Below are 23,365 nucleotides of genomic sequence, written 5' to 3' on the forward strand. Positions count from 1 at the left end.
GCTTGAAATATAAGAGTTTTTTCGTTCCAGCATCAATTGCTCACTGACTAAACGAACCAGGCATGAGCTGTACTAATCTGACTGGTCATCAGGATGCAAATTTGCAGATTGCAGTTTGAAATCAAGAATTTATGAATCAAATACCATTCACCAGCAGCATACTCACATTCGCAATCACATGCACAGTCAGAAACTTTTCTCAGAATGTGAGTTTTAGGAGGAATAATCTCAAACAGTATGTGACAGCTTTTTCAAGTTTCAGCTGGAAGCATTCAACGAAGTTGGATCTACATTCACTGCGTGCGAGAACATTTTACTCTTGCTCAGAAACTGTTGAAATACAAAACAGACGAAGCCTAATTAATACCCCTCAAAAGTGGGCATATTCATCACAGTTTATAAGGACTGCATCACACTGGGAGATGGCGGCGGACAAGGCAAAATTACGCTTTTTGAAGAACAGGGAAAAGAGAGCTCAGCTAGATAAAGCACCGCAGCAGAGTTCCGTTGTGTCACTGCAAATTATAGGAAATGGATCCATTGACTGTCCTCCCTCTGTGCTTGTCATCTCTGATACTTCTAGGTAATAATAAAGAAAAGTTTTCTGCAGATGGGGTCTTTCCAGTTTCATGAGGCGGAGGGTCGACAAAGCAAATTTTCAAAGATTTTTTTCTTCTCGTTATTGATTGTTATTAACCGCAAGTCCACAACTTAGTCAAATTGCTGAGGCCTACATGTATTTTCCAGTTTAAGAATAGGCTATTAAACTTGGAGTCTTACAATTGTGGACCCCCCCCTTTTAAGAACTTGCTTTTAGTTAGTGTTACATCGACATTGCTTAATACTATTAGTTGCCAACATAATTTGTTACAATACTTTATAAAAATTTATTAAAACATTGTGCTCGAAATTCTGATGTGGTTGAGTTACTACAGGTCTGCATTATCAAAACAGAATAGAGATGATGTTTCATTAGAATTGCCCTTGAAGCGAGGGCAATTCTTATTCATTTTGCACTTATTTTACATACAATTTGATCAATGCCAAAAAATTACAATAAATTAGAAGAGAAAATTTTTCTTCACAGAAACTTTTTAAGGGAAAGAGACTGTAAATTTGCGATATCTATATTGTTATCGAAAGATGAATTGAATCTTGAAAGACAGAGAGGCAAAAGAGAGTTTAGTCTGATAACAAAGTTAGATATGTTGGGGGCAGGTACATGCATGTTAGGCATTCGTTTTACATATTATCGTCATCAAAATGCAGAAGAAATTACTGTACTGGAGCCTTTCCACTAAATTCCTTCGAGGAAATGAACTTTGGAAAAGCACCCTTGATAAGATACTGTATGTAGCCCCCCCCAAAAAAAAAATATTTTTAATATCTTTTCTGTTTTATTTCAGATACCTTTTCAACTGTGGAGAAGGAACCCAGAGGCTGCTAATGGAGTGTGGGTAAGAAAAATAAATAATAAAAAAATTGTAAATCTATTAAAGAAATAAATAATACAGTACGGTACACTGTATTATCTATTTCTTTAAAAAATTTATTTTACTGCTTTTGTTTATTAACTAATAAGAAGCAAGGGGAAAGGAAACAAAGTGAGAGCTGCAATTTTACAGTTTATCAATTGTTGCAGATTTTTATTGTGGGCTGTGAAAAGGAGTCCCTGAAAAGAAAAGAATGAATGCCTTTTTGCCTGGTTAGAGCTCATTATTTCTAATGAGATGGAATTTGATGTGTTATGTAAAATAATGATTGTATTTACTATTTCTCATATTATTTGGGATTTGCCTTTGTTCTATTTGTATTTTGTGTTATTTTATATATGCCTATTTTATCAATGTTAATTGTTATTGTATGTGTTGTATTTTTATGCAAATGTGAAATGAATTGAATTTTGTATCTAGGAAGGATTGGAAAAAAGATGAAAATTTTTTTAGTTAATGTATTCACTTTTTTGTATTCACTATATTTTCTATTCTTTGAGTCTCATTGGTATGTGATTTTTTTCTAGTCTTTAGGGGCATATAAAAGAAATTTTGTTGAATTTCATTCAATCTCTAGGACAAGGAATCTATCCAAACTTGAACACATATTCCTCACCAGAATGACATGGGAGAATGTTGGTGGAGCAATAGGTAAGTCAAAATAATGATTCAGTCTCACTGACTCCAAAATGATCAATGATCACAGGTAACTTCTGGCGGATCCAGGGGGGGGGGGGGGGGCACATCCGCCCGGTCCCCACCTTTTGTATTGTATTGTATTGTAAAAAGGCCATTAAAAGTGAAGATCTTTTTTTGGCCTTGTCAAATTTTTTTGGGGTACAAAATATCCTTAATTTTTGGTTAAAACCCCTTTTTTTTGCTGGTGAAATTTTTCTTCCGAAAAATGTGCCCCCCCCTCTTTTGGAAAATCCTGGATCTGCCCCTGTCAAAGATATTACATTGTATGGCATATCTGCAGTTGGATTAGAGTAGTTTCATTAGTGTGACTGTAGTGTAAAGAAGAAGTTGGAATAAGTTACTGCATGATGCAATATATTGAATGGATTCAAGGAATGGCGTTCATGAAGAGTAAAAAGCTCAGACCATTTTGTATGTTTTATGCCTTAAATACAATAATTTGTCATATTATTTCCATCAATATGTACGTGTAGTAAAATATGCTACTCTGATTAATCAATCACATTTCTGTTTGTGGTACACTACTAGTACCCGTCTGGACACCAATATTGAGGTATAAAGTTGCTTTGTTGTTTGGCTATTCTGGGCTTATTTCTCAATGATGACATGAATGTTGTATCAAAAGTATTATCTGTTGTAACCTCTATTGTGTTTTTTTTTATGGTGGCAGCGGTGGGATTTAAGGCCTACCTCATTCAATTTGTTTGTTTCCACTTGGTTTAAATGCAGATCATGGGCTAATTCTCAGTGGGTCTTACACCATCATGGCTGAAGTGGACCTAGTCCAGATTGATGGCCTTCTGATTCCCAATCCCTAACCCGATGCGTGTCACTGAGGCGATTGGCACTGGGTTAGGGATTGGGAGTCAGGAGGCCCATTGTCTTTACAGCTTTGGTCAAGAGATCTTCCATACATCAATGTCCAATCTGGACTAGGCTGGACCCAATTGGTCTACTTACCATTTGGTCCAAATAATCACTTTGTTTAACTGCCATTTAGTCTAATGTCCAGATGGTCCAATTTCCACTTTGTCTATTATTATTCCAAACAAAAATTTATTTCATTACTCTTCAAGTAATACTCTTCAGCGTTGTTTTCTATTGCAGAGGTGTTGTGATTCAGTGGATGAACCCCCGTTCAGGGTACTAGTAGGTGTAAAGCTTGGGTAATTCTATCCAGCACTTAAGCACTATATAAATGTTTGGATGTTATTTTATTGCTATTATTTTTATTTGTCTTTCTCTTTGGTGTAGGGATGACCATCACGCTGAAGAATATTGGAATTCCACAAGTGACAATGTATGGACCACCAAACATGGTATGCTTTCATGTTCATGTACTATGAGTGGAAAACATGATAGATTTTGGATTTGACTTTTATAGTAAAAGTACTGTAATAATATTGTTTAGTAGTGGGAGAGGTGGCAATTTGGGCCCATATTCTAAACTCTGGTTGAACTTCAAAAAATGTTCTTACTCTGCCAAAATGATGGAAAGTTGAAAATGCTTCAAGTTTGTTAACATTGTTTGTTTCTGATGTTTACTTTACTCTTTCACCTTGCGTTATTGGTGAATAAAACAACCTAACATTTTGAATACTGAATTCTACTATTGCCATAGGGTTTATGCAGGGATCATCCGGTTCCAGTATACAATGGGTTAAGTTATTATTTTCTCACAATTGTGAATGATTTGAGTGTTGAATGGGCTGATGAATTTAACTAGTACTGTTGAAATTTTTGTCACTTTTGGCTATTTATAGTTAGACCACACAAATTATTAAACCTAAGTCCAGAATACGGGCCATTATGTTTACTGTAACTACATTGTTATCTAGAATGAACTTGCCTTTTGATGTAGATCATAAGTCATAAATACCGGTACAGGTTATAATGTATTTGTTTGAGCAAACTGGTTTAAAAAAATTGCTCCAATAAGCAGTGAATCTTGTAAAGTAGGTCTTGTGAAAAACTGAGGAGATTTAACTGATTTTACTACAAATGTGTGTGTGATCTGTATGATTTAAACTAGAATTGGAATTGAACTTCATTCTTGGATATGATGGGTTTAATCTTTCCCGTGGGAGAAAACTGTTAATATTCTAAATGAAATGTTTGTTCATTTTTGGTCATAATCATATTTTGCAAATTTCACTTTTCAGGAAGAATTCAAGAAAGCGCTTCAAATATTTGCAAAGCACGAGGCCATTGACATCAGTAAGTAAATTTCATCAATTGAAGGGGGGGTCAGGTGACTTTTAAACAACATATTAAAGATGGTATATCATTTTCAGACTGTATCAGACCATGAATCTTGATCACGGGAAAGGTAATAAAAGAATTCATGTTATTTTCATATTAAGATACAAAACAATTTTTAGTTGTTTTTTAAATTATTATGATGCATTTGATAATGTATAATTGTAGAAATTTTGAAGCCTTTTTCATTATGGATTCTGTGAATAAGAATGCATAAAGGATGTATATTGCAAATGATTTTTTTTAATGACAAGAATGTTATTGTTATATTTTCCCTGTAGATCTAAAACCATACAGTGAAGGACCATTTAAGAATGAAACCATGGTTGTGACTACTGTTCCTCTGTTCTGTAAGTGTTTTCTGTATCTTGTAGGGCCATTCCTACATTGATACTCTTTCACATCTGACATGTACACAAGCTGGACTAGTTAATGTAATCACAGCAAACATTGGTTTTACGAGAAAGCTTATGAATTGAAATAAAGTTTAATTGTAGTAGATCTGGATCTGGTACAGATATTGTGTGAAACCATGAAAGCTAAGCTGAACAAAAAAATAAACTGAAGATTTCCATCACAGGGGGACATTTCATGAAAGGACTTGTCAGACGTTTTATCCAACAAGTCCTGGTTTGTCCGACAGTCACTATGGTAATAGTGCCTCTCAACCAATCATAATCAAGGAAAGTTGTCAGACTTGACAACTTTTCGGATGAAAATGTTGATGAAATGCTCCTCAGATAGGCATGTATTGGACAATGCATTCTTGTTACTTTGGAAAAGACCGTAAGCGTGGCTGAAAGGTTATCGCTCATTGCTCAGCAATCATGCATTTTTTTCCAGAATTGTTTAGCACATGAATAGATTTTTTTAATTTATGAAAACAAACACTTGGGTGGTCATCTTATTGGATGCTGTTCAAGATCATTTGGAGATCATCACAACTGACATGTTTGTTAAAGATGTCATCGAAGACTTTGTGTATCACAAAGTCATTGTCTACACTTCTCCTTTATCTTTAATAGGGCATTCAATGGAACAAGGTATTGCATTATTTTTTTATAATAGCTTGATGTAGAAGTAACAGAATTCCAAGTTCCTTCATTTTCTAAAATTTGAATTTCATTGTAATTTCAACTAAACAATCATTTTCTTTTCTTCAAATTTTCGAAAATCCCCCAGCAACGAATAATGAATCTACAGCAGAATCAACTGAAACCGAACATGCCCAAGAGGATGATGGCTGCCCTGAAACCAGTGATGGGGAGGATGATGTCTCCCTAATGCCAGATGATGATCTAGGAATCAAAAGGAAAGCTGCAGGCCCATTGGATGTGATAGCTGACATGAATGTAAAGCCTCAAAATATGGGTTCCTGTAAGTTATATGATTTTCTATAAGTATCTATAGAGAGAAAAGTTGAACAAGAATACTCATACAAAGAAAGGTTATAACATATTTGCCCCCTTTCTTACATCATTGACAAGTCCAATTTAAGGTTTTGTTTAGTTCCTATCAATGTTTCTATGGACTAACTCCTTAACCCTAAAAGGCCGGGGGGGGGGGGGGGATTCCGCCCCCCTCTACATCTTTCATGATAAATCCACTGCGTGAAAATTTTCAACTGCACCTCTCACTGAATTCTTACTTCAAAATCTTGCACAACTTTTGAGACCAAATTTGCGATGCCCCGATACGCGGTTATGAAATTACGCAACATTATGTTAGTGCATGTCATCCAAAACTGCTCAAAAATGTGAATTCATGTATAAATCCAATGCAAATTGTGTATTGAGCCAAAATTCATAGACGTATTATTTTGACATTTACTGATTTTCTTGTTTATGATCAGAATTAAGTCTGCAACCATTTCTATTGAAAAAAAAGTTGAAAAACAAGGAAATACATAAGAAATAAAAACCCCATTAAAATACAGAAGAAAAAAATGTGATACCAAATATTTTTTGAAGTACATATAATCGGGATCCTACAGAGAGTCTGTGAATAAAAAAATAGCAGTTTTTAGGCAGTATGATAGTTGAATAGAGCAAATGTTTTGTTTCATGAATGAATTATCATAATCAATTCATTAAATGGAAAATCTTATGTAAAAAAAAATTAACCATACAGCCTTGTAGATTATATCGCACACTACCACTGTGCAGACTTCCGCTCGTGCAATCGAAGGCCGAAATCTCAGGGGGGTGGAATTCCCCCCCCTTGGGTCTGAGATGGGTCCAAATAACCTGTTTTTTTAGGGTTAATGATTTTGTTACTGTCTTTTAGCCAACACATCATCTTTGTTCACACAATAAGAATTTAGTTATTGTTCCTCCAATCTCAACAAAAACATATATGCTCATGCTGCTGTGAATAAATGGAACAACCTTCCTAATTCATTAAGAACAATTGATACATATATAGCTTTAACATTGCATTGCCAAAGAAAGACATTGGTATACATGCAGGATTAAGGAGGCTATTAGTATACGTCTTTGTCCTAACAACTTCAACAGAGACAGCGGGATCGACATCCCCGATTTCTGGATGCGAACCATCCGACAGCACAATACCCCCTTACCTGGCAGTGCACGCCGACCCGATCGTTCCCGGCCCCAATCGAGGGACCGCTCAGCTAGTCAACCCCCGCCCACGGGAAACTAGCGAGCCCGCCAATTTTAGTCTCATTTGCATATTGCCGACCCACGGCGTATTTGCATATACCCCCGGCTTATTTGCATAACTCCTGACCAATCACACAACGGATCAGTGCCCACCTATTGTTCTCGCGTTTGTGCGTACGGTCTTGGAGATTAGTATAAATAGAGTACGATATCGGATAAATCTCTGTCACTTGATAAAGAGTTGCAGCGGCACTCGAAAGCTCGTGAACTTGTAAGCTAGTGAACACTTTTTGCGAGAGTGATCACGAATTTCCTAGAAAGCCAGTGAACACTTTTTGCGAGAGTGATCACAAATTTCCTTGTTGACCATAGTAGATTGCGAGACAAATGAATACCCTCTAGCGATTATTTCAATCCGCAATAATGAACCTATTTAGCTTTAATATTATTAAACATACTAATGAAGATTTATACAGGCTACTTTGCAGTAAATGTATCATCTCTGCTTTACAATCCAAGAAAATCATCATCTCTGGGAGCATTTCAGCGGTCATTAAAAACATTTCTTTTGAATAGTTAATTTACTTGTTTAATTTTTTATGTATGTACATGTAATTTTTTTTCTTTCACAATTTTATTTTCGCTAATTTGTAAAGTGCTGTGATACAATCATTGTGAAGAGCGTAATATAAATACTTATATTGTATTTTTGTAAGAAATGTTACATCATAGAACATTCTTGGCACTTGGCTGGCTACCTTATCTGTATAATGAACACTTCGGGAATGGTCAAGCTAGATAGTCATTCGTTATTTTTTGTATTTATTTTTTCCTTCAATTTTTAGCTGCTAAGAAGAGGAAAACGGAACGACCACCAGACATGACTATTGCTTATATTTGCAAGGTTAGAGACATCTTTATTGTCTTTAATGTATTTAATGAATATAACAAAGAAATATGCTTACTGTATTAGAGAGTGTTGTCATTAATATCAGTGTCGGTGCAAAATCAGATTTTTTGCCTTGTAAATGCGATCAGAGTATCTTGTGTTAAAATTCTTATCACAGTTTAGCATTCTTTGGGAAGGCATCAATTTATGATTGATCAATTCACAATTTGGAGTAAATGGGTCCCCAGTAGGATGCAAAAGACCACAAGTAGTATGCTTAGCAGTTGTGTTTGGACATTGTTATAGAAAGCTCCCAGGGAGTGGAGAAGTGTGTATATTGTGTGCACGCAAGTCAGGACCTGATGCCGGGGACTATCTGTTTTCGTACTTAGAGCCGTCTTTCCATTGTATGCAACTATGTGTGAAAACAGAATATAATTATCAGATTTATGAATACTGATAATGGTACAATTCATGATGATGTCATTAGCAGCAACAGTAATATACTATCAGCGATAAATATTTATTGATTATTGATTTCTTCTTTTTTTTTCTAGTTACATGATAAACCTGGAAAACTATTGGCCCAGAAAGCTGTTCAGATGGGTCTCAAACCGTAAGTTGATTTTCTGAGGAAAATACAGAAAAAATATTACAGAACAAATAGTTGAAGCCTAAAAAATGATACATCATATTATGTTTCAATATATGTTTAAATGATAATAAAACAAAGTTATAATTTTTTAAAAGTTGTATCGAAATCATAATGTGAATCATGTTTTTGTTTGTTTGTGATATTATCCTCCCGAAATTTGGCACATGATTTGTCTCTATGATTTTTTATTAGTCGACAGTGAAATGACCGGTTGTTTTTTTGTAATCATTGCTGTATATGCCAGCAAAATCAAATATCATATAAATAAAGCTTATAAATATATTTTGTCTATGTTAATTATCATGAAAAGCATTGCAGAAAACTGAACAACAGAATATTTTGACAACAAAATAAATCATCTCTTGTTGTGAGAAGGAAGTGAAATTGTGAGGTAAACTAGAGACAGAGGTGAGTTTGCTCTTTTTTGTTCTTTGATTATTATCACACAATTATGTCTTTGTAGTGAACAATTTGTTATCTATGCATTAATTTGTAGTGATATTGACTTATTTTGAATTTCTTTCAGGAATCTTCATTTTGAGCATGTGAAATCTGGTAAATCTGTAACACTGGATGATGGTAGAGTGGTATGTATGCTTTCATACAGAAATACATCAGATGAATTAGTGGTGAATGCCAGTTAATAATGTCATCATGATAATGAGATGTAAAAGTTACTATCATCAAGGAGGTTTCAAATGAGATGAAGTAACAGCAAATAAAATCTCTTTGAACAAGCTTAAAAGCCGCCAGCAGAAAGTATGGCAGGCATGCACTTTGCTCAACATCTCTTGCAATTGTGAAGACAAATGATTCCCGCATGACTCTGCAGCTATAGGTCATACATAAAGGGAAATATGCTTTTGTAATAATTACTTTTTCGCCGCATCTTGGTCTGGTTATATGTGTAGTACATAATTCGGAGGCATGCGGAAATAAACTATGCAATATGCCCTGAAATAAGTTATAGTATTGAGATAACTTTTTGTGTAATTATTTTTTATGATCTATTTCATTTTGTTTCATCAAACTAAATTTAAATGAAAATGCAACTTTTTATATCAGAAATTCGCTCTCGGCTACAAATGTACTAGGATATAATGATTTCAGTAGCCTGTTACAGCCACTGTAACTTGATATTGATCAGTTTTGTGTGATGGGGATTTGTTGAAATGGGACCTGGGCCCAGTCTCACAAAGAGATCTATATCAAGCTAAAATTGCATGTGATATAAAATTCCTTTCTCTCGACAATGCAAATTTAGATCAATCGCGATTTGAGTTTATTTTCAATCTATGGACATCTCTATGTAAGATGGGGCCATTCATGGGACTACTAATTGATCTTCATTAAAAAATTAATTTTATCTTTGTTATCTTTCAGCGTTTTATTTTGAATTGTGAAAATCAAGGAGGGGATGTGATTATATTTTTGAATAATCTTAATCAATCGATAGGGTTTCTTTATATTGATTTATTTTTAACCTGTTAGATAAAAGCTGAAGATGTCTTGGGACCAGTTACACCCGGTCAAGTTTTTATCGGTGAGACTCTTCGAGACAATTCAATTTGAATTTATTTTAACGAGTGATAATATTCAACAGGTTTTTTTATGGAATTTAGATATTTTTACAATGCATGAATGATAATTTTGTGCCCTTTAGAAAATGGTATATAAGAAAAGTCATCACAGATACCTTGATGTTCAAATTTCATGAAATAACCCACCTAATACACGATGTAAATATCTGTACACAAGATATATTGGGTGTACAATTTTATGCCATGTATGTTCAATAATTTCCTCTTTGTTACATTATCCTGAATCTTGAATGTGTAGCACCCAACAAGTTATATGAACAGGGGGGTGTTTCACAAAGCGTTAAGTATGACTTAAATCACACTTACATGCCAACGCGCATCTGAAATACAACATGCAATCTTATTCATCAATACGCAGTAGTGCACGTCCTCTTTGCATGATCTGACCAATACGGTTATGCCTTTTATACCGCATGCAACTAGACATTTAAGTGCAACTCTAATTCACACTGACATACTTTCATATTTGTGAAACACCACCTTGGTGTGAAGGGTGGAAGTAATGATTATGTCACAATTCATTGAAGTACATTTCATTTTCCAATGTTCAAATTATTAGTAATTCGGAACATTTAAATATATTCTGAATTGTAACATTAAGTTGTATTCAGTTGCATTGTGTGATAAAAACTGATAATGAAAAGATGATTTCATTTGTCAATTTCATTTGTCAATTTCATTGTGACTGTGCCATGAACCAGTGATGGCCTGGTGGTACAGTCACTGACTGGCAATCAGTAGATGAGAGGTTCAAATCCTGCTGGTTCCTAGATTTTGTTCAGACTTATCAGATAGATCAATCAATGCGATCTTATTCACTGGGTCAAAAGCCATAAAAATTGTATTTTTATGACGTAATGAAAATTCCCTAGCAAGCCTTTAACATTCCAATTTTATCTGTTTACTTTTTATATTAACAGTTATAGAATGTCCATCGGAAGATTTTATTGAACCAGTTGTTAGCAGTGACGCTTTCAATGGGTAAGTCCATCTTTTCCTAATAAGTCATTTTGCTATTCATAGAGAACGATGATTCATGAATTACAATCATTTGAAAACCTCTTTAACAATGCAGGAAAATTTAATGTAAGAATTGTAATCATATAGGGTTTAAAAGTGGTAATTCAGTAAAACAAGGATTTAATTTGAAGGGACACACCTTTTGAAGGGAGCATGATAGTCTCATGATTGAAACAATTAAAAAGAAATGTCTTTATTGGGAATCAGGGGTATGTCTTACAAAGAGTTACGATTGATCCAATCAATCATTACTATGGAAATCCATTAGTGTCATAATTTTTTATACAGGAAGTTTGCACAATGTCGTTTGTAAACAAAGAGAAGCAAAGTGAATTTTTAAGAAAACATTGTATGAATATACATCATAGCTTAAAAATATTTTGAACAAACATGCATAATACATGATGATGTTGCTGGCCATCCATAGTTGCAATTAATCGGATCAATCGCAACTCTTTGTAAGACTGGGCCCAGATTGAATTATGGTACCGTACATTTTTTATGATTATTTGTGGAAATTAAGGGAATTGCAGGTGACAACATTTAAGAAGATGAGAAGCAATTGGGGGAATTCAAAAAGAGGAAGAAAATAATCTTGCACATGGAAACAAAATATGTTATAGTTGTATTGTGCATTGTCCCTATTTTGAGTTTTTTGTTATTGCTGATCTTCACTTATATTTGTTTTTATTTTTTGTTGTGGGGGGGAATCTTTTTAATGCTTGTTATTTTCGTGAAAAATTTGAAGAAATAAGACTATTGCCATTGTTTTACTATTTCAGTTATTTTGGTGGTTGTGGTGATGATACAGCGAGTTTGGTCCTCCATATGTGTCCTGAAGAGGTCTTGAAGGATGAAAGATATCAACAATGGATCAGCAGGTATGTTGTTTGATAAAGACTTGGTTTCAAGGTTTGGTTTCAAGCTACACTGACTGCCTCCTTCAATCCTGAAAATTCTTGCAGTATTGTAGTACCGGGGAGCAGCAGGTGCAATACACCGGGTGAACACCCTACTCTTTGACGAATAGTGTATTGGTTTTAACATGCATAGGTTGTGACTCTCCTGTACACGGGACCAACATTTGCGTCCTTTCCAATGGACGGAGTGTTTTGCAACTTCGTTCACACCCGCACTGAACACAGCGGTAAGGCATGCTAACACACTACGCTAGCATCAGATTTTTTTGTTAGACGTCTTCCGGCATGCTGCGGGACTCGAACCCATGCATGTTGAGATCTACGATCTTATTCGGAACAGGACTTTGAAATAAACTTTTGGAATCATTGTTTGCTGCAACTTCTTGGTCCTGTGACACAAGGTTGTCGATTAATCATACGCTTGATTTTCACAATGCAATCAGTCATAAAATAATGTTTTACGATGATTGCTAAGCTTTGTGGTACGGGCCCCAAGTATTTGTATTTGAATACAGGTTCCCTGTCGTGTGTTTCATATGAACATACCGTATGCACCACTAATTTTCTTATAATGATAATAATTATAATAGCGGTATATTTACCCAGGGTAGCCACTTCAGATCGAAAACTGTTCTCCCACTGGGCCCTGCTATTAATATTACCCCGGGTTTAGCTGGGCTGCCTAGGTGCTCAAGCATTCAAGGAATTAATCCTGCCGGGTACCCATTCACCTCACCTGGGTTCTTTATCATGTAAGACGCTGTTGGGTCAAACACTTTTACATACAAGACATACAAGATAGCACAAGCCACTGATAAATGGAGTTTAATCAGGAGAACAGTTAGATCACAGATAAATTGAAGTCTTTAATTGAAGTTTGAAATCACTTTGAAAGGAAACACTGATAGATGTGGGGTTTTGAGTACATATACTGTTTGATTGACCAATCTCCTAGGATTGATGCATACACGAGTGATGTAACGGTAATGGTGCAACTTGCATGCATACGTATTAAGGAATGCACGAACACAATTATCTTCTATAGATTTGGAACCGATACAGAGCACGTAATCTTCAACGAGTCGTGTGAGAGTCTGAGGTTAGACGCCAGCAGAGGGCAACAGACATTACTCAATCAGATCCACGAAGGCATCTTTCCTGTTCTACCAAGTCACTCGTTAAAAGCCACACCCACACCACCACAGATCAAGGTAATACTACCCAGGATATATCTTGTCCACCTCTTGCTTCATCCTCCTTTTCCACCTTCCTTTTTTTTCTTCTTACTATGTAATCAAACAATTTTTTTTATATGTACTCTCAATGGACTTTACATCTATATTCATTATAACATTGTAAACTAAAATTGTCTCCAAATCCTATGTTTAGTACTTTTGATAAAACCAAATTTTTAATTGAATCCAAAGTGACAGATTTCATGTGACCATTGTCCAAGGGTTCTAATATATTTCATTTTTCCATTTTAATTTTTCACAAGACATCCTTTTCATATTGAATTACCTGATGGTAGTATAAAGCTAATCTCCTTGTTGATATCCTACATTGTAGATCAATGGTAGCAAATCAACTGTTAAGTTGGAATATGCAGAGATCTACAATAAACTTCACCTCAAGCCTGCTAAAGGATGGGAAAGGTAAGATTCTAAACCAGTTGTTTAAAATAATGTATTGTTTTTATCGGTGCTCATTGAATTTGTTTGATAAAGATAATTTAGTAGTTTATTTGTATAACTCTGATTGTTTTAAATTGGGACATTTGTGATTTTTTCAAGTCTAGATTTAATGATCATGATGATGAAGGGTTATTATATAGTGAGTTATTACCAAACAAGGTATATGAACATTATATGCAAATGAGGAGGCATAATGCAAAAAAAAAAATATTGAAAAAAATCATACAACCATGTGATGAAACAAGGATAAAAGGATATATTCTTTGTTTTCTGTGTGGATCGTTGTGGCCCAGTGGATTAGTCTCTGGACCTGAAACAGAAGGTCATTGGTTCAAACCCCAACCATGGCGAAATTTCCTTCAACAAGGAATTTATCCACAATGTACTGTACTGAACCCAGGTAAGGTGAATGGTACCTGGCAGGAATGCATTCCTTGAAATATTTGTGTGCTGTAAACAGGGTGCTACATAACTTTTTAGAAGTACTTGCCCAGTCGGGCAAGTAAATTTTTAAATAGTTGAAATATTCTTGCCCGAAAATCTATTTCACTAGCCCGAAAAAAATCCTTGAAAAAATAGTTCTACATCTTTAAAAGAAAGTTTTGCAATTTTATAAACCATTGACCCTTTTCTCTCTTTTGACATTAACTGATCTTCCTTGTTATCGCATTTCTTTTTTCCAAATTTATTTTATCTTGCCTGCCATAACTAAAATTAGGGTCAATATCATATATCGACCCTAATTCGGGTCATTCTACTGTAAGAATTTTGCTTGCCCAATTCGGGCAAGTAGTTTTAGTCTTCACTTAAAAACACTTGCCCGACCCTAACTTTTACTTGCCCCGGGCAATCGGGCAAGTGCCTATGTCGCACCCTGGCTGTAAAGGACTGCCAGGCTAAAGCCAGTGTAATAATGTCTGAGTCCTTTGGAAGCGCTTAGAGATGTTATATTATAATGTGATATGAGATAAAATAGGACTGTATATTTTTATTATTATTATTTCTTGTTCATATGTAAAGGTTGTAATGCTCTCAAATTATGTGATGGCTTGCCTGGGCAATTTTTGAAGTGAAGTAAAAATGGAAATTGGACATACAGAAAGGTTTATTGTTATTTTATGGAATTGCCAAGTTATTCAATAAAGAAAAGATTTGAATGGTTTCAAATCCAGAGACTTCATAATATCTGAAGACAAACAGAGATACCTGAATGAGCTGGGACCGTTGAAGGAGTTCCAGGAGAGTCTGAAGACACTCAAAGCTTCACCAGAAATGAATGGCCATACTGAGTCAATGGATCAGAAGTACCCTGAGGTCCTCTTCCTAGGTACAGGATCAGCCATGCCAAACAAGGCTAGGAATGTCTCTGGGATCCTTCTGAACTTCAGGTATTTAAAAAGAATATCAATATACACGTATTGAATCATTTCATATATTTATTCATTTATTCTTTTCCATTACAAAACATCAAAATATGTACAGTTGAAATACACATGTATATACAAAAAAAATAGATCAATCATAAGCACAGTAAATTGTAGGTGATAGAAATAAATGGAAAATGGAACACCTGTAGAAAGCTTTTTTGAAAAAGCTTGTAAATGGCAGGAGTCCAAAAGTTAGCCAAATACAAATATGATAATGATAATAATAATATTAGATGGCGCATGTATTTGAATTGAACAACGTCTTGCCCCCCCCCCCTGTTCCCACCCTGCCTTTCCTGTCCCCATCCCCCCTACCCCCATCTCTCTTTCAGGTAGAATTCAAAATTAATATAGGCTAAATTCTAAATCAAAATGAAACTAATATGATATCAAATAAACTTTAAGATTTTTTTTGAAAGTATTCAAAAAGAAATTCATAATGATGGCTCAAACCGGGGGTAAGGATGAGTCCTACAAGTGTGAGGTGTATCTAGCCACCCTTGGTTTAATAGGGACAAACTGGATTCAAAACTTTTGACTACTGGATGATTGCGAAAGATGCCTAGCATGAAAATAGATGTCATTTCTTCCTTTGGCATCTTTGCTTTATCAGTGAGAACAAGTCGATGATCATGGACTGTGGAGAGGGAACGTTTGGTCAGCTGTGTCGTTACTATGGTGATAAGGTCGATGATGTCATAGCTAGTATCCAGTGTATCTTCATCTCTCACATCCATGCTGACCATCATGCTGTAAGTATGATCTTAACCCATTAAATATGTATGGGAATTAGAAAATTTGGACTTTACTTTCCTGTGGGTGAACTGAATCTTTTTCTCTTCAAATTGGCAATGATTATTACTTTTTACCCACTTATTACATAGTTTGAATGTAAATTTTGATATACCAGCTGTCAAAATGAATATTTGCAAAATTTATTATATATAAAAAAATGATTCTTGACTCCTGCTTGGTCTATCAATAATTTATTGAATATGGTTTAAAACTAAACATATCATTGAAATGAATCCCAAAGCAAGTTAATTGTGGATATATTACCTCTCTACCAGTGTTTGATTAATCATCATGCCTAATGTCAGGCTTTTAAAATTAGGTCTTAATAATATAGGTTAGGCTTAACTAAGGTTTTAGCCTAGATTTTATGTTGACTGCTCCATTAAATGCTCAATCTTTTCCTTTAGACACTTTTTTGAGATCTAGACTTTTCTAGCTGCTCTTAGGTACTGCGCTGACCCCACCGTGACCTTGGGCATAGTCGTGCTGTCGTTTCCTTGTTATTTGTATGGTTTATTTGTTTTGTTGCAGGGGCTTATAAATCTTCTGAAACATTGGAAGAGAGTTACAGTGAGTATGTTTTGGTTTTATCTTGTCTTATGTAAATAATACATGTAACAAAAATGATAATAATAAAAGCTGTATTTATAAAGCGCTTTTTGCCCGAGGATACAAAGAGCTGCTATTATTACCCTGACTTTAGCTCAAGCTACCATCACCGACGCTCAGTGCATGCAAGGAATTAATCCTGCCAGGTACCCATTCACCTCACCTGGGTTGAGTGCAGCACAGTGTGCCTGAGTTGAGTGCAGCACAGTGTGGATAAATGTCTTGCTGAAGGAAAACACGTCATGGTTAGGATTCGAACCCACGACCCTCTGTTTGAAAGGCGAGAGTCAGAACCACTAGACCATGATGCGCCCGCATATGCGCACGTAAGTGCATATATGCGTTATAGTGTCTTTACACAGATTTAAAAAAAAAAGATAAGTGTGCTAATGCTAACAATTTCCTGCTTTTGTTTATTAATTGAATCATAATAGTAATGGTAATAGCTATAATAACGTCATATTTTATGCAGGGAAGCCACTTCAGTTCCGAAAACTGTTCCCTCAGGGAGCCCTGCTTAACATGATTGATTACATAAAGTATTTTGATGCAGACGAATGGTATTACTATCTTCTGTCATTGGCCTCAGACTTATCCACACACCATGCATTCACTACCTAGTAAGCAACCAGTGATATTGATAATAACTTGTTTACCAAGACCTTTTTCCTCAAAGCAAATTAATTTTTAGCCAACGATACAAAATGCTCGAGATTATTCTGCAACATGACCGTTTTCCCCTTTGCATTCATGACTAGGATTCTGATGATTCTGGAAATAATCTGATCTTGATTGGTCCAAAGAGGATGTTTATCTGGCTCAATCTATTTAATGCTCACTGTGAATCATTCATCAAGAGGACCAGGTAAAGATATATATACGCTTGATATTTACAATTCTTTGTAAAATTTTGTACATCAATCGTCATCGCCTTGTAGTAAAGATGAATTGTAATTGATTGTTTCTTGTATTTCCCATTTATCATTCAGTTCAAAATCCTCCAGCTTCCATAGAAGTTGAATAAAAATTCGGAAATTTAGAGCTTCATAACTGGGGCCTGTTGCATAAATCTTTTTACCTGAGAAAACTCTGGTAAAAACTGAAAACTAAGGTTAGTCTGATTTCTGCCATTGACTTTAACACAGGGCAAAAACTCCGGTAAAAATAACCTGAGTTTTCTCAGGTAAAAAGTTTTATGCAACGTCCCCAGAAGGTTTACAGTCAGTTGTCCAATTTCACTGGACTCTCAGGATCATTTTGTACATTACACAGATCATTGACCCTGATTATTATTTATATATTTTAATTCTTTATTTACTATTTCTTCCAATTTGCAATGGATTTTTAATTTCTTGTGTCGTAGGGCATGATCAGGGCCGTCTTACAAAGAGTTACATTTGATCCAATCGATCTCAACTGTATGAAAATCCATCATTGTCATAATTTTGTCCACAGGAAGTTTGCTCAATGTCCTTTGTAAACAAAGAGAAGTACATTGAATTTTAAAGAAAACAACAAATGTATGAATATGCATCATATCTAGGAAATATTTTGAACAAACATGTATTTAAGATGTTGCTGCTGGCCGTTCATAGTTGTGGTTGATCGAATCAAAGATGGGGCTCTGATCTAATTTATGATGATGCAATTTAATTAAATTGATGTTGATTTCTCTCATTTTAATGTGAAGGTTTGTTGAACTAGCTGACCTGAACAATAACCAACAAGGCGAGAGATCTCGACATGAAGCTTCTCTGTTGTCAAGGTTTAATCTCAAAGAGGTGGGTTCATGATGCATAGTAGAGTTTTCTCTCGGTGATGTATAGAGGATTCAAGTACAGGAGTATTTATTGTCAAATGCTCGTCAAAATTACAAAGAATAGTTAAAGAATTCATTGTCGAAAATGGGTGAATCAGAACAGCAGTTGCGTTTTAGATTCAGAGCTGATGATCAAGTACTAATATTGTTCTGATTTACCGGTCTTTGACAAAAACTTCTTAGTTGTCCTTTGATGTCATTTGATGGGCATTTTACAATATATTACTCCTATTTTTGAATATTCAAGACACCAATGAGCGAAAACTCCCCTTATCCTTGAATATGGGTTATTACTAAAGGAATCTGGAATTAAAAAAAAAAGTATAGGTATATTAGTAAGCAACACTCGCACACATTGGGTGGTATTTTGTAAAGTCTTGGGAGTTTAGATCTTGATAAAGCATGCTACAGTAAACTGAATATCAATCAATCGTACCCAATACTCTTGTAGTCAGATGTCTGAAATTGTTTTCTGCCTAGCATATATATGTGTGTGTGAATTTGTGAAAAATTGGTTTGCACATATAGCACATTGTAGTACATAATTGACTATGTGAAGATCACAGTTAGTCTTGTAACCATCCGTTCACATCTCTGTTTACACCACACAGTGTATGTAAGACATTGTGCTAATGACTTTGGTGTAATCCTTACTAGTTTATGTTTACACCACACTGCTCAACGCAGTGTAAAAGCATTGTGCTAATATCTTTGGTGTACCCCTAATTAGTTTACATTGTCTCTGTTTACACCACACAGTTCAACACAGTGTATGTAAGACATTGTGCTAATATCTTTGGTGTACCCCTAATGAGTTTACAGTGTCTCTGTTTACACCATACAGTTCAATACAGTGTATGTAAGGCATTGTGCTCATGCCTTTGGAGTAACCCTCACCCATCAAGATGGCTGGAAGATGGTCTATTCTGGAGACACCATGCCCTGTGATAACCTCATCAAAGCAGGTAACACTAATCCTACCAGGCTCAAATTAGGTATTGACATAATAAAGTCAGGAATGCCGCTTTTGAGAGTAAAGTCTGATTTCAGACTTTTTCAACATATTTTCGGCCATAGAAAACATCCTTTTCATGTATGAAAGGGGAGTAATTCTAGATGATTTTCAGACTTTTTTTATCATGCCATCCCTGTTAACTTCCACTTGGTTTGAACCCTTTGTCTACTATCGGTAGGCACAATAGTTTAATCCTAGTTCATCCGCAACTGTTAACTGTACCACGTAGGACATCAAAGTGAGTCTGGATTTCATTGTACCAAACATACAGTGAAATCTGCTTATGGCAAAACCACCAAAGAGAAACAAGAAAAGCAGTCTGTATCAGCAGGTGGACTCTATCAGGTTCCAATCAGTTTTTTACAGGGATTACTATTCAAGGGAAACCATGATTGTGTTCTTTACAGACAGGTGTCCTTCTAAACAGGTGATTGGTAAAACTGGTTTTGACTTTGTATCAAATCTTCTTATCGTTACAGGAAAAGGAGCCGATTTGTTGATTCATGAAGCGACGTTAGAGGATGGTATGGAAGAAGAGGCAAAGAAGAAAAGACACAGGTATATTGTTTATTGTATTTTACCTTCATGGTATTTATTTTTTGCTTATTTGTTTATTTGCTTACTTGTTTTATTTATTCATCTAATTATCTACATATTTTTTATTTGTTTATTTATTTGATTCATTGATTAATCAATTAATTATTGATCTATGATTGATTTATTCAAATAGGTTCAAATTCAAAAGCTGTTTTATGTAAACATCATACACCATAAAATTCTGAATAAAAAATCAGAGTAAGAAGATGTGTGCAAAAAAGAATGTGTATGAGTATTACATTTTTCAATTCTCTTCAAATAGAATATATCTGATGCAATAATATCAGCCAAGCTATTGAGGCTAAGTTTACAGCCTCGACGATGGAGACTTCTACGTCTCTCATAACTGTGAAGTATCAAATATATAGCATTACCAACCAGTGTCACACTTGTGCATATATCCTATATTGATATTTGCCACTCTCCACCCAGGTGTAGTAGATGAGTATCTGGTGGGAATTCCCTAGGAATGCTCAAGTACCATATTATGGTGGCCATAATAAAGCCAGGGTAATAACATGCAGCATCTAGAAGCATTTTTACTAGCACTGTAGAAATGTTTAATATTATATTATTATCTTTCCGATTAGCATGATCTCTGAGGCCATAGAAGTCGGCCAAGCCATGGAGGCGAAGTTTCTTCTCCTAACTCATTTCAGCCAACGCTATCCCAAGGTACCTCTCATCCAGACATCCTCGACCAGCAAGATAGGAATCGCTTTTGATAATATGAGAGTGAGTATGGGATGATTTCATGAAAAAAAAATGTCTTGGCATTTATCAAGCATGAATGTTCAATTCCTTATGTGAAAGGGCAATGATCTCGTAATTGGCTGGACAGATTTCTTGCAAAATTGGTGTTTGTACAGGTACTCCATCCATATCTGAGCACATTCTGGCAAGTTCAAGAGTATGCGAGATGACCTCTTGAATTTTGCTTCTGGGCAATTCCATAAAATATGTATATTCAACCCCCCCCACAATAAATGATGTCGGCACTGCCTGATTTGGTAGCATTGGTAATTTTAGTGAAAGCCTTTGTTCCGATTCACCAAGAAGCATATGTCTTCAAAGTCCAATAAAATATCTGAACCAATCATAGATTGTTTTTATATATTTTTTTTGAATTTTAAATGCTGTATTCTGTAAGACACTCCAACAAAATGCTGTTATTCAAGCTATTCCTCTTATTCCTCATTCATCTCCTTTTTTCCATCACTTTCAAGGTTTCATTCTCAGAGCTGGACCTGCTTCCTAGATTCCTTCCGACCCTCAAGTACCTCTTTGCAGCCGAGATACAGGAACTGGAGGTCCTCAGAGAAAAGAAGGCAGAGAAGAAAGGGATCAACAAACAAAAAGCAAACAAGGTGCAACCCACATCGTGACATATGTGAACGGAACCGACTTGCTCTCTGCATCTAGAACTTTCAAAGTGATCGGAAGTGCGCTGTACTCGTGTCAAATGTTTCCAACGAAATGTACAGGACAGTAGTTGAGTGAATGTAAATTGCAGCAGCTATCCCACTAATTTACATTTATTCTCAGAGATGGACTTGCCCCTGCGATGATTCCTTCCGACCCTTCAAGTATCGCAGAGGTCCTCAAAGAAAAGAAGGCAGAGGAGAAAGGGATCAACAAGCTAACAAGGTACCACACGCGTCATGACATACGTGAACGGAACCAACGTATGCCTGCTATCTGCAGGTAGAACTTTCTAAGTGATATTATTGCAGAGAAGAAAGGGATCAACACACTACAAGCAAACAATGTATCAACCACATCATGACATACATGTATGTGAACAGAACCAATGTTTACTTGCTATCTGACTCAAAATGTCAATATGATATCAAAATTTGTTTTTGATGAAGCTTGGAAAATGTGAAACTAGAATTTCTCACCCTGTATCAAGATTCAAATTGATTGTCTGGTAATAATTCTACACCAGATAACTTTGAAATTTACCTCTTAACCCTATCTAGCCGATATTTTCGCCGTGCAAAATTTTTTGACCAGGCCGCTTACTGACTTTTTATTTTCAAGTCTTGTGCAACTTTTTAGACCAATTTTGCATCGCCCGCGTACGTGGTTCCGAAATTACACAACATTATGTAACTGCATGTCAGACCAAAAATTGCTCAAAAACGTGATTTTGTGTACAAAGTCAATGCAAATTGTGTTTTCAACCAAAATCCATAAATGTATGATTATTTTTAGTTTTACTGGTCTAAATGAATTTATTTTATGATTTTTATGATCTCAGAAGAGTCCGCAACAAATTTCATTAAAAAACAAAAAGTAAAAAAACAAAATAATACATAAGAAATTGCAAAAAACAATATAATACGTAAGAAAATGATTTGATATCGCAATTTTTTTCATGTACACTTGCTAAGAACACCACAAAGAGTTTCTATACCAAAAATTATTACATTTGGAGCTTTATTTAGAGAGTTAGAGGAATAAGTATGATTTCTCATACTAATTACGCATAAATTAGCATAATCACTTAATAGTGATTCGCATGAAATGAATTACTATAAAGTTTTGTAGATTATATCCCAGGCAACCCACGTGCCAATTTTCGGTGCGGTTGACGGCTGAGATCTCAAGGGGGGGGCCTCCCAGGCCCCCCCCCTTGGCCATATGAACTCCCAAAATGCCCCAGCCTAGATAGGGTTAAATGATGGCCTTGTTTCAGGAAAAATACTATTTTTGGTGAAAAAGCATTCTGTCGAGTTATCTTTTCTGTGTTTGTAGTACAGTTCATCCATGCTTGTGTGATACAGCCAGCTGTTTGTTGTACATCAAGGGGGGGGGGGTATATTGGTTCTTCTAAAATAGCTTGGTTCACACGATATACATCTATCAATTTAAAAATTGGTGCAAGATGGTGAGACCCAGGGTGCTACATAAGCACTTGCCCGATTGCCCGGGGCAAGTAAAAGTTAGAGTTTGGCATTTGTTTTGAAGTAAAGACCAAAACTACTTGCCTGAATGGGGCAAGCAAAATTCTCAAAGAATGACCAAAATTAGGGTGGATATGATATGATATTGACCCTAATTTTGGTCATGGCAGGCAAGATAAAATCACTTTGGAAAAAGAAATGTAATAACAAGGTCAATCATTTCATGTCAAAAGAGAGAAAAGGTTAAGTAGTTAATAAAACTGAAAAACTTTCTTTTGAAGAGGTAAAATGTTTTTAAAAGGATTTTTTCAAGCAAGTGAAATAGATTTTTGGGCAGGTA

General features: G+C 35.4%; 1 protein-coding gene across 1 annotated transcript; it reads left to right on the forward strand.

Annotated features, from left to right (window-relative positions):
* Positions 1-35: 35 nt before the first annotated feature.
* LOC121422959 (zinc phosphodiesterase ELAC protein 2-like) lies at positions 36-22,271 on the forward strand. Its single transcript, XM_041618209.1, has 24 exons — positions 36-583; positions 1,407-1,457; positions 2,071-2,144; positions 3,447-3,511; positions 4,355-4,409; positions 4,733-4,801; positions 5,634-5,828; positions 7,921-7,979; positions 8,522-8,580; positions 9,146-9,206; positions 10,111-10,162; positions 11,141-11,201; positions 12,023-12,121; positions 13,206-13,371; positions 13,730-13,815; positions 15,027-15,242; positions 15,895-16,033; positions 16,608-16,646; positions 17,444-17,550; positions 18,376-18,466; positions 19,349-19,469; positions 19,999-20,077; positions 20,707-20,851; positions 21,343-22,271. Exons 1-24 carry the CDS (start codon positions 132-134, stop codon positions 21,499-21,501), a joined length of 2,700 nt encoding a protein of 899 aa, XP_041474143.1. The 5' UTR covers positions 36-131; the 3' UTR covers positions 21,502-22,271.
* The last annotated feature ends 1,094 nt before the right edge of the window (positions 22,272-23,365 follow it).

The sequence above is a fragment of the Lytechinus variegatus genome, chromosome 10, assembly GCF_018143015.1.
Source record: "Lytechinus variegatus isolate NC3 chromosome 10, Lvar_3.0, whole genome shotgun sequence".
Lineage (NCBI taxonomy): Eukaryota > Metazoa > Echinodermata > Echinoidea > Temnopleuroida > Toxopneustidae > Lytechinus > Lytechinus variegatus.

Excerpts from the sequence above, each read along its gene's own strand:
- LOC121422959 (XM_041618209.1), top strand. The coding sequence starts at position 132 with ATGAATCAAATACCATTCACCAGCAGCATACTCACATTCGCAATCACA. Across the intron at positions 3,512-4,354 it reads TGTATGGACCACCAAACATG|GAAGAATTCAAGAAAGCGCT; the intron begins GTATGCTTTCAT and ends TTCACTTTTCAG. Across the intron at positions 15,243-15,894 it reads GGGATCCTTCTGAACTTCAG|TGAGAACAAGTCGATGATCA; the intron begins GTATTTAAAAAG and ends TTGCTTTATCAG.